The sequence below is a fragment of the Nerophis lumbriciformis genome, linkage group LG21, assembly GCF_033978685.3.
Source record: "Nerophis lumbriciformis linkage group LG21, RoL_Nlum_v2.1, whole genome shotgun sequence".
Classification (NCBI taxonomy): Eukaryota; Metazoa; Chordata; class Actinopteri; order Syngnathiformes; family Syngnathidae; genus Nerophis; species Nerophis lumbriciformis.
This window is the reverse complement of record NC_084568.2, coordinates 21,418,152-21,431,052: the sequence shown is the minus strand read 5'-3', so window position 1 is coordinate 21,431,052 and position 12,901 is coordinate 21,418,152. Positions and strand designations below refer to the sequence as shown.

Here is a 12,901-nt window from a genome sequence, read left to right as displayed (position 1 = left end):
CGCGAGATGTTCGTTTGCCAGCCAAATTTTTACGCACATGCAGATACATTGCAACCCAACTCGCGACTGGACTATAGATATTTGAGTCAAGAGTCAAAGAAAACAAAGCTGCATTTAGATTCACTTTTCTCGTTCATTGTTCTGATGTAGATATGTAAAGTAGTTCAAGCGTAAACACACACACTAGGTAGGGTAGTACAATTTTGTATTTATTGGGGCGTGGTTTCATTTGCAATCTGGGAACACCTCCAGGAACGAACATCTTGCACATAGACTTAAAAAATTTAACTGTAGAGCAAAATTTACACCAAGCATACCTGATATACAGTACAGGCCAAAAGTTTGGACACACCTTCTCATTCAATGGGTTTTCTTTATTTTCATGACTATTTACATTATAGATTGTCACTGAAGGCATCAAAACTATGAATGAACACATGTGGAGTTATGTACTTAACAAAAATAGGTGAAATAACTGAAAACATGGTTTATATTCTACTTTCTTCAAAATAGCCACCCTTTGCTCTGCTTTGCACACTCTTGGCATTCTCTCGATGAGCTTCAAGAGTAGTTGCCTGAAAGGATTTTCACTTCACAGGTGAGCCTTAACAGGGTTGATTAGTGGAATTTCTTGCTTTATCAGTGGGGTTGGAACCATCAGTTGTGTTGTGAATGAGAAGGTGTGTCCAAACTTTTGGCCTGTACTGTATATTATTTGGACCATAATGAAGTGTTTTAAATATAGATATAAATCATCATAGGTCCCCTTTACTAAAAAAACCCAGCTAAAATAGATAATTATTTTTTATAACTTGTAATAGCAAAGGTTTTTTTTAAACATGTATCGGTAATATGTAATATTTTTTATAGCCTTTTTATTAAACTAAAGAAATATATTAAAATATCTCACTTTTATATGCTTATGCACATTTTTTTTTTACATTAGATTTTTTTTGTACTGTATATTTCTTTGCACTGCTCTATTGTAGTTACATAATATTGATATTATTGTGGGGATGTGAATATAACGATTCGTTTAATTTAGTTTCAGAATCGAGTCTTGATTCAACGCGATTCTTAACTCAAACTAATACTCGTAAGCCCAGGGATAGCCCAAACAATGTATTTTTTTTAATTATTCTTAAAAAATAAATAAACAATTAAAATTTCGAAAATTATGAATTGATTTGGAATCTGAATAAATAAGAATGGTGATTCGGTTGTGAATCAAATCAAATTGTATTTACATGTACATTGTGATTACACTATGGAGAGAGGAAAACGTAATTTCTAAAATCTGTGTCTGATACACATTTGACAATAGGGACTCTTAAATCTTCAATTTTAAAGTGATTGTCGAAGTGTGTTACATACAAAGTATTTAAGCTTGGCAGGTGTGCAGCTATGAATAACTATAACAATATTAAGAAAGTTTCAAATACACATTATTGGGTATTTACAGGTACTTTGCAGCTGTGGATGCCAAAAAGGAACGCACCAGCAAGTATGCCCAGTCTTTTGGCACAAAAAGCACAAATCAAAACACCACAGCGAGTCAGGTAATTTATCCCCTCAAGTTGATGCTCTTCTTATTTTTTATCCTTCACTTTTCTGTCTTCCATCTACATTTTAGGACCGATCGGTGTGGCTCACCCTCTTGCACTTCCTGTCCCAGCGGCAGCAGACTCCCGTGGTGGCCTTTACGTTCTCCCGCACACGCTGCGACAAGAACGCCCACTCGCTGGAATCCATGGACTTGACCACGTCCATAGAGAAAGCAGAGATCCACTCCTTTTTCCAGAAGAGCCTGAGTCGCCTTCGAGGAGGAGACCGACAGCTTCCTCAGGTATGCAAACTCTGCTCCAAAATGATGCTTTATCCGTGGAACACTACCCAGATACACACAAAAGGCTTCTATCATATAGAAATCTGTTCAGATATGTTTTAATGTGCATTGTAGCAAAGTCATTGTTTGTTTATCGCAACTAATTATAAAAATGCAACTAATCGTTTATTGTAACTAGAGAAAGTAAAACACTAACACAAATAGACGGAGTAGACATTGAAAGAGTAAAAGGAATAACATTTTTGGGTGTAATAATTGTAACCTATTTTTATGGACTTGCCTCTTTGTGATGTTAAGTTCCTGTTATAAGCTATCATACAGTATATGTCTTGAGTAGAGATGTCGGATAATATCGGACTGCCGATATTATCGGACATCTCTACTCTATCGGACTGCCGATATTATTGGCCGATGAATGCTTTAAAATTTAATATATATGATGTAATGGATAGGAATGTCTGATGCTGGATGTCAATAAAAAAAAAAAATTAAAAAATGTAATATCGGAAATTATTGGTATCGGTTTCAAAAAGTAAAATTTATGACTTTTTAAAACGCCGCTGTACGGAGTGGTACACGGACGTAGGGAGAAGTACAGAGCAGTTGCGTCTCCCAGTCATACTTGCCAACCCTCCCGATTTTCCCGGGAGACTCCCAAATTTCAGTGCCCCTCCCGAAAATCTCTCGGGGCAGCCATTCTCCCGAATTTCTTCCGATTTCCACCCAGACAACATTTTTGGAGGGGTGCCTTAAAGGCACTGCCTTTGCGTGCCGGCCCAATCACATTATATCTACGGCTTTTCACACACACAAGTGAATGCAAGGCATAATTGGTCAACAGCCATACAGGTCAGACTGAGGGTGGCCGTATAAACAACTTTAACACTGTTACAAATATGCGCCACACTGTGAACCCACACCAAACAAGAATGACAAACACATTTCGGGAGAACATCCGCACCGTAACACAACATAAACACAACAGAACAAATACCCAGAACCCCTTGCAGCACTAACTCTTCCGGGACACTACAAAACTCCATCACCAACTGCCGTTTGGTAATAAATAAATGGATGAGTAACAACTTCCTGAAACTAAATGAGAACAAAACTGAAATTCTAATTATCGGCCCCAAAACAAAAAGAGAAACGTTAATTAAAAACCTTGGAGGATCAAATCTGAGGTCACAAGTCTTGGTGTTATCATAGACTCAGAACTGAATTTCAACTCCCATATAAACAAGGTGACCAAAACATCGTTCTTTCATCTCAGGAACATAGCAAAAGTACGACCATTTATAAATCAAAATGATGCAGAGAAGCTAATTCACGCCTTCATATCTAGCCAGTTAGACTACTGTAACGCACTCTTCATAGGTCTCCCTAAGAAAACCACAGAGAGACTTCAACTTATTCAAAACTCTGCAGCTCGACTGCTAACAAAAACCAAAAGGAGAGAGCAGTATTAGTTACTCCACTGGCTCCCTATAACGTTTAGAATTGACTTTAAGGTCCTACTCCTTACATACAAAGCCCTAAACAGACAGGGACCAAGCTATATCGCCACAACCCTAACAAACTATGTACCAAAAAGAACGCTGCGGTCATCAGCTGCTTAGTTATTAGAGGCTCCCAGAAATAGTCAAAAGAGGTTCGGTGAGGCAGCCTTTGTCAACTACGCCCCAAGACTATGGAAACACACTGCCCAAAAATATCAGGGAAGCCAACTCCATAGATATCTTCAAAAGACAGCTTAAAACCTATCTCGTTATTCAAGCATTTAAATTAGATATCAGGGCAGCACGGTGAAAGAACGGTTAGTGCGTCTGCCTCACAATACGAAGGTCCTGAGTAGTCGTGAGTTCAATCCCGGCCTCGGGATCTTTCTGTGTGGAGTTTGCATAGTCCTCCCCGTGACTGTGTGGGTTCCCTCCGGGTACTCCGGCTTCCTCCCACCTCCAAAGACATGCACCTGGGGATAAGTTGATTGGCAACACTAAATTGGCCCTAGTGTGTGAAAGTGAGTGTGAATGTTGTCTGTCTATCTGTGTTGGCCCTGTGATGAGGTGGCGACCTGTCCAGGGTGTACCCCGCCTTCCGCCCGATTGTAGCTGAGATAGGCTCCAGCGCCCCCCGCGACCCCGAAGGGAATAAGCGGTAGAAAATGGATGGATGGATGGATCAGGGAAGCAAGCTAACTACACCTTTAACCACTACACTATCACCTTGCACTCACACTGCATCACCCATTTATTTCCTACATTGCTCTTAAATTTCTGCATCCACACTGTGATTAGTGTACTGTAAATGAAACCTGCCATTCAGTGCCTTTTATTTCTTACATTGCTGTGATTACTGTACTGTAAATGAGACCTACAGCCTACAGTGATCCTTGTATTTTATTATACAAGGATTACTGTCTGCATTACTGCCTTATCGTTACGGCTTCCTACTTTGTTTTTATTTTATATCGTTGCGGTACCATCAAACCGATACATACCGGTTGGTTATAATACATTTTTACTTTTATTGTAAGCACCTTGAGTTCACTGTAATTTGCTATTCTGACGTTTATCCTATATAATTGCACTATATCTTATTCTCTGCATCCATACTGTGATTATTGTACTGTAAATGAGACCTACGACTCACAGTGATCCCTGTATTTTACTCTGCATTACTTTGAGCCTTTTATTTCCTACATTACTTTCTTGTTCCTCACTGTGATTATTGTAACTATTATTGTCTGATCCTTTTGTTTTCTACTTTGCTTTTATCTTTATTTTTATTTTGTTATCATTTATTTTCCATTTTCTACACTTGTTATTACCATGTTTTTACTTGATCATGTATTTTACTGCTGTGAAGCACTTTGAGCTGCAATTCTTGTATGAAAGGTGCTATACAAATAACGTTTATTATTATTATTATTATTACTGTACTACAGTGGTCAATAATACAGATTTTAATACATTTGGGAGAGAAATAATTGTCCCTCCTTAACAATCAGGGTAGGCTTATTATGAGTGTTTGAATGTGACATCATCAACAGAAACCAACAAAAAATGTGCACATTGTTGATTGAATAATTGTCTTACCAAGTAACAACAATGAAAACTCCTTTTTAGATTGTGCTCATGAGGGACCTATTGAAGAGAGGAGTGGCTGTCCATCACAGCGGGATCCTGCCAATACTCAAGGAGGTCATTGAGATGCTCTTCTCAAGAGGTCTAGTAAAGGTCAGTCTGACTGCTTTAGCGAGCATGTAGAACAGGGGTGTCGAAACATCTTGACTAGTCGCCAACACATGGATCCACGTGCGCACACACACACACACACCCACACCCACACCCACACCCACACCCACACACACACACACACACACACACACACACACACACACACACACTCGAACACGCACACACAAATAAACACATTGCGACACTTTTCACCACACAGCAGAGCGTTGATTGTGATGTAACAACAATCATTTGTACAAAAATAAAGAATGTCGGATTTCCGATATTATCAGGAAATGACCAGAGACAATTTGGTTTGCATTATTTAAAGCAAACTATAGCTAACAGACTGAAATCAGCGCATAACTTTAACTTTTATGAACAACCCCACCCCTACACATCAGACCTTGGCGACACTGCAATATGAAGTATAAACAATTAAACACTGAATATTAAGAGAATGTGAATGTTCGACTCCTACGGTGTTTACTTTCGTGACGACCTTCTTAAAGTTTCGTAAACAATCAGAAACACGGAACATACGGCAAACGTGGCGAAGTGTGGAGAGTGTTTTGCTCTGCAGTCTCTTTAAATGCGTGTATTTTTTTAATTGTGTATTGTGCTTAGACATTTTTTATAATGTCCACATAGTTCAGTGAGCAGGTTGTGCGTTATGTCCCACTGTGTGTTGACTTTCTGTGTGGGTTATGGGTTATTTGCATCATGAGTGGAAAAGGTTGCTTGGATTGGGGTATATATATTGGGGAATTGGGGGTTAAATCACCAAAAATGATTCCCGGGCGCGGCACCGCTGCTGCCCACTGCTCCCCTCACCTCCCAGGGGGTGAACAAGGGGATGGGTCAAATGCAGAGGACAAATTTCGCCACACCTCGTGTGTGTGTGACAATCATTGGTACTTTAACTTAACTTTAAATTGATGGTAGGCTCATTAGTCTGTAATACAAAATTCATGGTCATTGACTCACATTACGAACAAGGTGGTGTAATGTTTGCAGTTATTAAAAATTAATGATCTGCATCAATTTAGTAAGCTATGATCAAAAAGTAAAAATGCATTCTTTCATTATGCATCATAACAAAAACGGTAATATTAAAAAAATGGATAGATGTTGATAGTCCAACCCATACTGGCACAAGCTATGGAGAGGATATTAGTAGAAAAAAAAATGCATATAGTTTAGATAATAATGTGTCATATATTGGAATATGGGATCCATTATTTAAATTTGTTTTAACTATTAAATTAACCTAAAATATGACTTATTTTATCTTTGTGGAAAATATTGGACACAATGTGTTGTCAAGCTTATGAGATGTGATGCAAGTGCAAGCCACTGTGACACTATTGTTCATTTTTTAAATGTTTATATTTTATTTTTTATAAATGGCTGTGATGATAATGTAAATGAGGGATTTCTAATCCCTGTTTTGTTGGAATTCTTATTAATATTGATACTGTTGTTGATATTATTCATTTTTGTTTGACTACTTTTGGATTGTTTGTGAATGTTGTCTGTCTATATGTGGTGGCCCTGCGATGAGGTGACGACTTGTCCAGGGTGTACACCGTCTTCCGCCTGTGTGCAGCTGGGATAGGCTCCAGCATCCCCCGCGACCCCGTAAGGGACAAGCGGTAGAATATGGATAGATGGATGTGTCATGTTTGTGTGTCCTCTGAATTGCTCTGTTGATTGCTATTTTGAATGTTGCTGGGCCGGTTTTGGAATTGGAATTGTATTATTATTGAATTATTGTGTATTATTTTGTTGGACTGATTAATAATAATAATTAAAAAAATATATATATATATAAAGTAATGACAGAATGACAACGTTGCAATTTGAACACCTCTGATTTACAAAGAAAATAAATATACCCTCTTCGGTGTTAAAGGTGCTGTTTGCGACTGAGACGTTTGCAATGGGAGTAAACATGCCTGCCAGAACTGTGGTGTTCGACAACATTCGTAAACATGACGGAACCAGCAATAGAAATCTGCTGCCTGGTATGTTGCTCACTGCTAATGTTGATTGCGTTCATCTCTGCACGTGAATCTGAGTTTCGACATAACTTGAATGTTTCTTTAAGGGGAATATATTCAGATGGCGGGGAGAGCAGGCAGAAGAGGTCTGGACGCGACAGGCACCGTCATCATTCTATGCAAAGGCGGCGTTCACGAGATGTCTGATCTTCATGTCATGATGCTGGTGAGGACTTTTATGTTATGTATGTTGGCATGGGTTCCTCCCACACTGCAGCATATATGTGTCAGCCTTGTGCTTGGCCGCTAATCTCTCCATCTTTCCAAATGTCAGCTATTATAGGATGGATGAGTTGTTTTAAAGGGTGATGTCAAGAAGGGATGTCCCGATCCGATATCAGCAAAACAATACAATTAGTCCTGCAACGTGCTGGACAGCCAGTTCACATCTAAATATCGCACACTACTTTGATCTTTTCTTGTATTTTAGTGAAGTAATTTACAAAACATAAACACGGTAGGCTATACTGTAGGCTACTACTGTCAAGACTGGGACCATGGCTTGGTTTGTTCTCCCGAGGTGCAAGTGATTTGGACCAGATGTGGCGTGAAGGTGAATACATGATTTATTTAAACACTATAACTACAAAAAAAGGAAGCAAACAAAAGCGCGCACAGTGGCGGAGAAATGACTTGGCTATGAAAACAAATACTTGCACAAAGGCAGAAACTATGAACAACAAAAAACACTAACTGTGGCTTAATAAACAAAAACTTACTTGGCATGGAACCGGCATGAAAAAAGAGCAGCAAGGGTCTTAAGGGTGTGTGGAGAGTGTGCAGAAGCATAAATGCGGGATGTCGTCAGAACGACAAACTGAAAACAATGAACTTAAATACTATAGACATGATTAGTGAAAGCAGGTGCGTGACTCAAAACGTGAAACAGGTGCGTGACGTGACAGGTGAAAACTAATGGTTGCTATGGTGACAAAACAAAACAAAAGTGCACAAAAAGTCCAAAAACAAAACCGAACATGACTAAAACAAAACATGATCACGCAGACATGACAACTACGAGCTAGCAGCTACACAACAGTTGAACACATAATAGCACACAAGCTAGACATAGTACTAACCTGTCCTCATTATTGCAGTGTAAATCACATGTGTCAATGTATAAAATAATCATAGTTGCATAATAATATGTAAATATATAAATTCTCCAAGGCAGAAGGTTTGTTGTGTACTGAGAAGGGAAGGAGGAGACAACCAAGGCTGAACTGCGGTTTACAGGGTTTATTGAAACTTTTGATGAGTGAGTGGAGTGTGTATGCTACTGTTAGTGAATGGGTGTAGACGATGTGTAGAATTAACCGTGTAAGTGTTACCAGGGTTTGTTGTCTGTGAGTGTTGGATGGCTCTTTCGTCGAATCAAGGGGGCAAGGCGAAGAGGCAGTCCGTAAGAAGGCAAACAGTCGAGGGTAGGAGAGTGGCAGCGTTGTCCGTGTCCGAGCAGGGGTCAAGGATCGAGGAAGGCAGTCATAGATCCGGATGGATGTTGTGAGGCAAAACACGATCATAGACTACGGGGAAGACACTGCGGGAGACACAAGGGACATGAACTAGGGAACAAGGAAGAGCACAGAGAAGGCGAGCAAAGCACAAGGGAGGGGATGCCAGACGTGATGCTTACTGGGAAGATGAGCGACGTTCTGGCAAAGGTTCCTTGGGTCCGCTGGTTTTTATGCCGCTCCCTCTCATTAGGTCCAGGTGCGCTGATCCGTGATTGCCTGCAGCCTTGTCGCAGCGTGGCCGTGCTGCACTCAGTGCGACTAGGGACATGTCTGGGCGCGCTGCCAGCGGAGGTGCCGTCAGACCCAGCTGCCGGGGAAAAGCGGGTTCGATCCTGCGCCGTGACAAGTTTTTTAGAAAGTATCCATTAACAAAAGTGTCTTGATCATACGCTTTTATAGCTACCATTGTTCTTTGTTTGAGTAATTTCACTTGATCAAACATTTTCTAACATTCCGCACTACAAAATAATAAAAGTGTGTATGATTCCAGCTGTTATCGTATAGAATCAATATTGGTATTGGCCAATACTCAAGGCTCTAATATCAGTATTGTATCGGAAGTGAAAAAGTTCAGGACACCTATTTATTTAAAAAAAATGTTTGGAACTTCTTGTTGCATGATCAGATCATTTTAAAGTTTAGAATATGCATTTTTTTTTCCTGTCAAAACTGAAAAAACAAATACATTCAACAATAGAGATGATGTACTTTATTGACGCATATTATTATATTATTACCAGACTTTCACATAAAATTAGGTGGCGGGCCACATTTGCCACCTGGCCTTCGAGTTTCACTCTGGTGGTGTTAAATTGGAGAGTAAAAAGGGAAATAACATTTTTTTTTGCTAATGTCCTAATTGTTTCTATCAGGGCAAGCCTACCACCCTCCACTCACAGTTCAGGCTGACCTACACTATGATCCTAAACCTGCTGCGAGTGGAGGCTCTCCATGTGACGGACATGATGAAGAGGAGCTTCTCTGAAAACCACAGAGACACTCAGGTAACAAGGGAAAAACAGACAATATAGACATTATTTTTTAATAAAGCTTGAAATGACCACCTATATTTATAGTGTTTAAGTTCAGTTGGCTGATTGCTGCAATGCCAGTGTAAGTTATTGAGAACTTACTGATGCTTAGGGGGACACTTAATGAAGCAAAAAAACCAACTCAGAACAGTGCATTAACTTCTATAATGAATAATTAATAACCTACCAGAGCAATATTAGCACAATTGGTTTGTAGGGGTATCTTAGAAAAGTAGAAGATTTGATTCGGGGGAGTCTAACTCCACTATCGACCTCACAGTTAAATCATCACACATTGAACTCCCTTGTCCCCCTGCGAATGATGAAGCAACTTGGGATAATAGCGATACCCATAAAAAGCACCAAAAAGGCCTATTTTGCAACCCGCAGCTCCATTTTCAATGGTGCATGGCACAATCTAAAATCAATCAATAAAACTCTAAAAGCAACAACAAAATGGTTTGAAAATTAATAACAGAAAGGCTATAAAAGTAATGATAAAAGTTTATTTTTCCATTAACTTTTATTTAGCCAGGATAAAAAAACTAATTGACCACTTTATTGACCACAGCAATTAGTCAGCAACAATAAAAACAAATTTTTTTCATTCACTCACAAATGATATAAAATACAAATAAATGCAATGTAAGTGTTAATATGCTGTATGTCAGCTGTTGGCGTCATCCCAGGATGCAGAGAAGGCAAGAGAAGGTTGTTTAATTAGGCACCAGGTTGAAGAAAAGTACCATAGGTCTAGCACAGAGGTGTCGAAGTCGTTTTCACTGAGGGCCACATTGCAGTTATGTTTGGCCCCAGAGGGCCGCTTACAACAGTGAATACTATTATTAAAAAATATGTCTATGCATTTCATTAGTAGATTTGATTTTTTTTTTAACTAAAATGTAAAAAAATATGGTATGTCTCAATAATTTGACTTCAACATTTAGTGTGTATTACAGTAAATGCAAAAACAGTTCTGCTTTTTTAATGGTAAAAAAGGCAGTGCCGTTGTCAGAATTTTACAATAAAATGTATATTTGGTTTTGTAAAATTATCCATCCATCCATCCATCCATTTTCTACCGCTTATTCCCTTTGGGGTCGCGGGGGGCGCTGGAGCCTATCTCAGCTACAATCGGGCGGAAGGCGGTGTACACCCTGGACAAGTCGCCACCTCATCGCAGGGCCAACACAGATAGACAGACAACATTCACACACTAGGGCCAATTTAGTGTTGCCAATCAACTTATCCCAAGGTGCATGTCTTTGGAAGTGGGAGGAAGCCAGAGTAAAAAAAATGCAATTTTACAGTAAAAATTTGGCCCCTGCGCTGCCAGTTTGTTTTTGTTTTTTACCGCAAATCAACAACTGTAGATTTTTCGGTGTATTACTGTAAATGCCAAAACGACACCACAGTTTATTACAGTAAAAAAAAGTACAGTTTTTTTCATTTAGAGAATAATGCTGTAAAAACCACAGTAAATTTCACAATTTTACCATGAAATATATTGCTACTTTTACATTGCACAATTTGATGGATAACTTGCTTTGAAATCATTATTATTAGTATTTATTTATATTTAAAAAATGGCTTGAATGTGTGATAATATATTTTTGCATAATTAGACAATATTTAAGTTAACATAATTTGCAATTACATGGAGTACATGTATTTTTTTCTCCCAAAATAGAAAGAAAGAATACATTTAGTAAGAAAAGTTATTGTACTTTATTGATACATATTATTCCAAATAAAATGAAGTGGCGGGCTACATCTGGCTCCCGGGCCCTGAGTTTGACACCTTTGGTCTAGCAGGAACTCAGAAAACAACAGAACACTTAAGCATTGAGAAGATATTGAACCAGCGCTAAAGGAGGGAACAAAGTGCAACGAAATAGAAGTCATTAACAATGATGAACAGGTGTGCTATGGGGACAAGGAACACAAGGTAAAGGTGCTGCAAAACACAGAAACCAAACAGGAAATACTACCAAAACAAAGAGCACCAGAACAGGAATTGATACCAAATGCAGGAAAATAAAGCCCAAAGTCCAAACCGACTTGTGGGATCATGACAATAAGAGCAAAAAACAAGGTTAATGTTATATTAAATATGTAACATCTTCTATATAGGTAGCCTCTTTTACGATTAAAAAAATATCAAAATTGCCCTCGCATCTGTTGATTTCTCTGTATGCGTCTCTTAATGGAAAGGTTTGGGCACCCCTGCTCTAAACCCTGGAGTATGCCTCTCACAGTTATTCAACACATTTTAAATTCAATTTTAGACATTAATAAAAAATTACAGGTATGCATTATACAGTTGTACTTACAAAACGTTGTTGCGTCTTATTAAAGCATCATTGCTGTGCTGGATTCATAGCTGGAGAACTCTTTAAAAAAAAAAAAAAGTTTTAAATAGTGTATGCAAACAACTTTTTATTTAATTTACATTTAATAACATGAAATATGGGAATGTCATAAAGTAATGATTAGTAGTAAAGAGCAATTCCAAACAAAACACAAGAAATAATCAGAAGGTTTGTTTATATTTTCAGTTCTTGTACAAACCCCGTTTCCATATGAGTTGGGAAATTCTGTTAGATGTAAATATAAACGGAATACAATGATTTGCAAATCATTTTTTAACCCATAATCAATTGAATGCACTACAAAGACAAGATATTTGATGTTCAAACTCATAAACTTTATTTATTTTTTGCAAATAATAATTAACTTAGAATTTCATGGCTGCAACACGTGCCAAAGTAGTTGGGAAAGGGCATGTTCACCACTGTGTTACATGGCCTTTCCTTTTAACAACACTCAGTAAATGTTTGGGAACTGAGGAGACACATTTTTTAAGCTTCTCAGGTGGAATTCTTTCCCATTCTTGCTTGATGTACAGCTTAAGTTGTTCAACAGTCCGGGGCAGGTGCGTCCATGGTAACGTCGCTAGGCTGGCAACATATGTTGCTCCAAAACCTGTATGTACCTTTCAGCATTAATGGCGCCTTCGCAGATGTGTAAGTTACCCATGTCTTGGGCACTAATACACCCCCATACTATCACAGATGCTGGCTTTTCAACTTTGCGCCTATAACAATCTGGATTGTTCTTTTCCTCTTTGGTCCGGAGGACACGACGTCCACAGTTTCCAAAAACAATTTGAAATGTGAACTCGTCAGACCACAGAACACTTTTC

At 38.7% G+C, this 12,901-nt stretch overlaps 1 protein-coding gene across 1 annotated transcript in view; it reads left to right on the top strand.

Annotated features, from left to right (window-relative positions):
* The window catches only part of skic2 (SKI2 subunit of superkiller complex), a 41,599-nt gene that overhangs the window by 15,215 nt on the left and 13,483 nt on the right, over positions 1 to 12,901 (top strand). The window contains exons 15-20 of the mRNA XM_061982625.1: positions 1,463 to 1,559; positions 1,634 to 1,846; positions 4,975 to 5,085; positions 7,001 to 7,112; positions 7,196 to 7,314; positions 9,538 to 9,669. Coding sequence (XP_061838609.1) covers positions 1,463 to 1,559; positions 1,634 to 1,846; positions 4,975 to 5,085; positions 7,001 to 7,112; positions 7,196 to 7,314; positions 9,538 to 9,669 — 784 coding nt within the window. The remainder of the gene's footprint in view (positions 1 to 1,462; positions 1,560 to 1,633; positions 1,847 to 4,974; positions 5,086 to 7,000; positions 7,113 to 7,195; positions 7,315 to 9,537; positions 9,670 to 12,901) is intronic.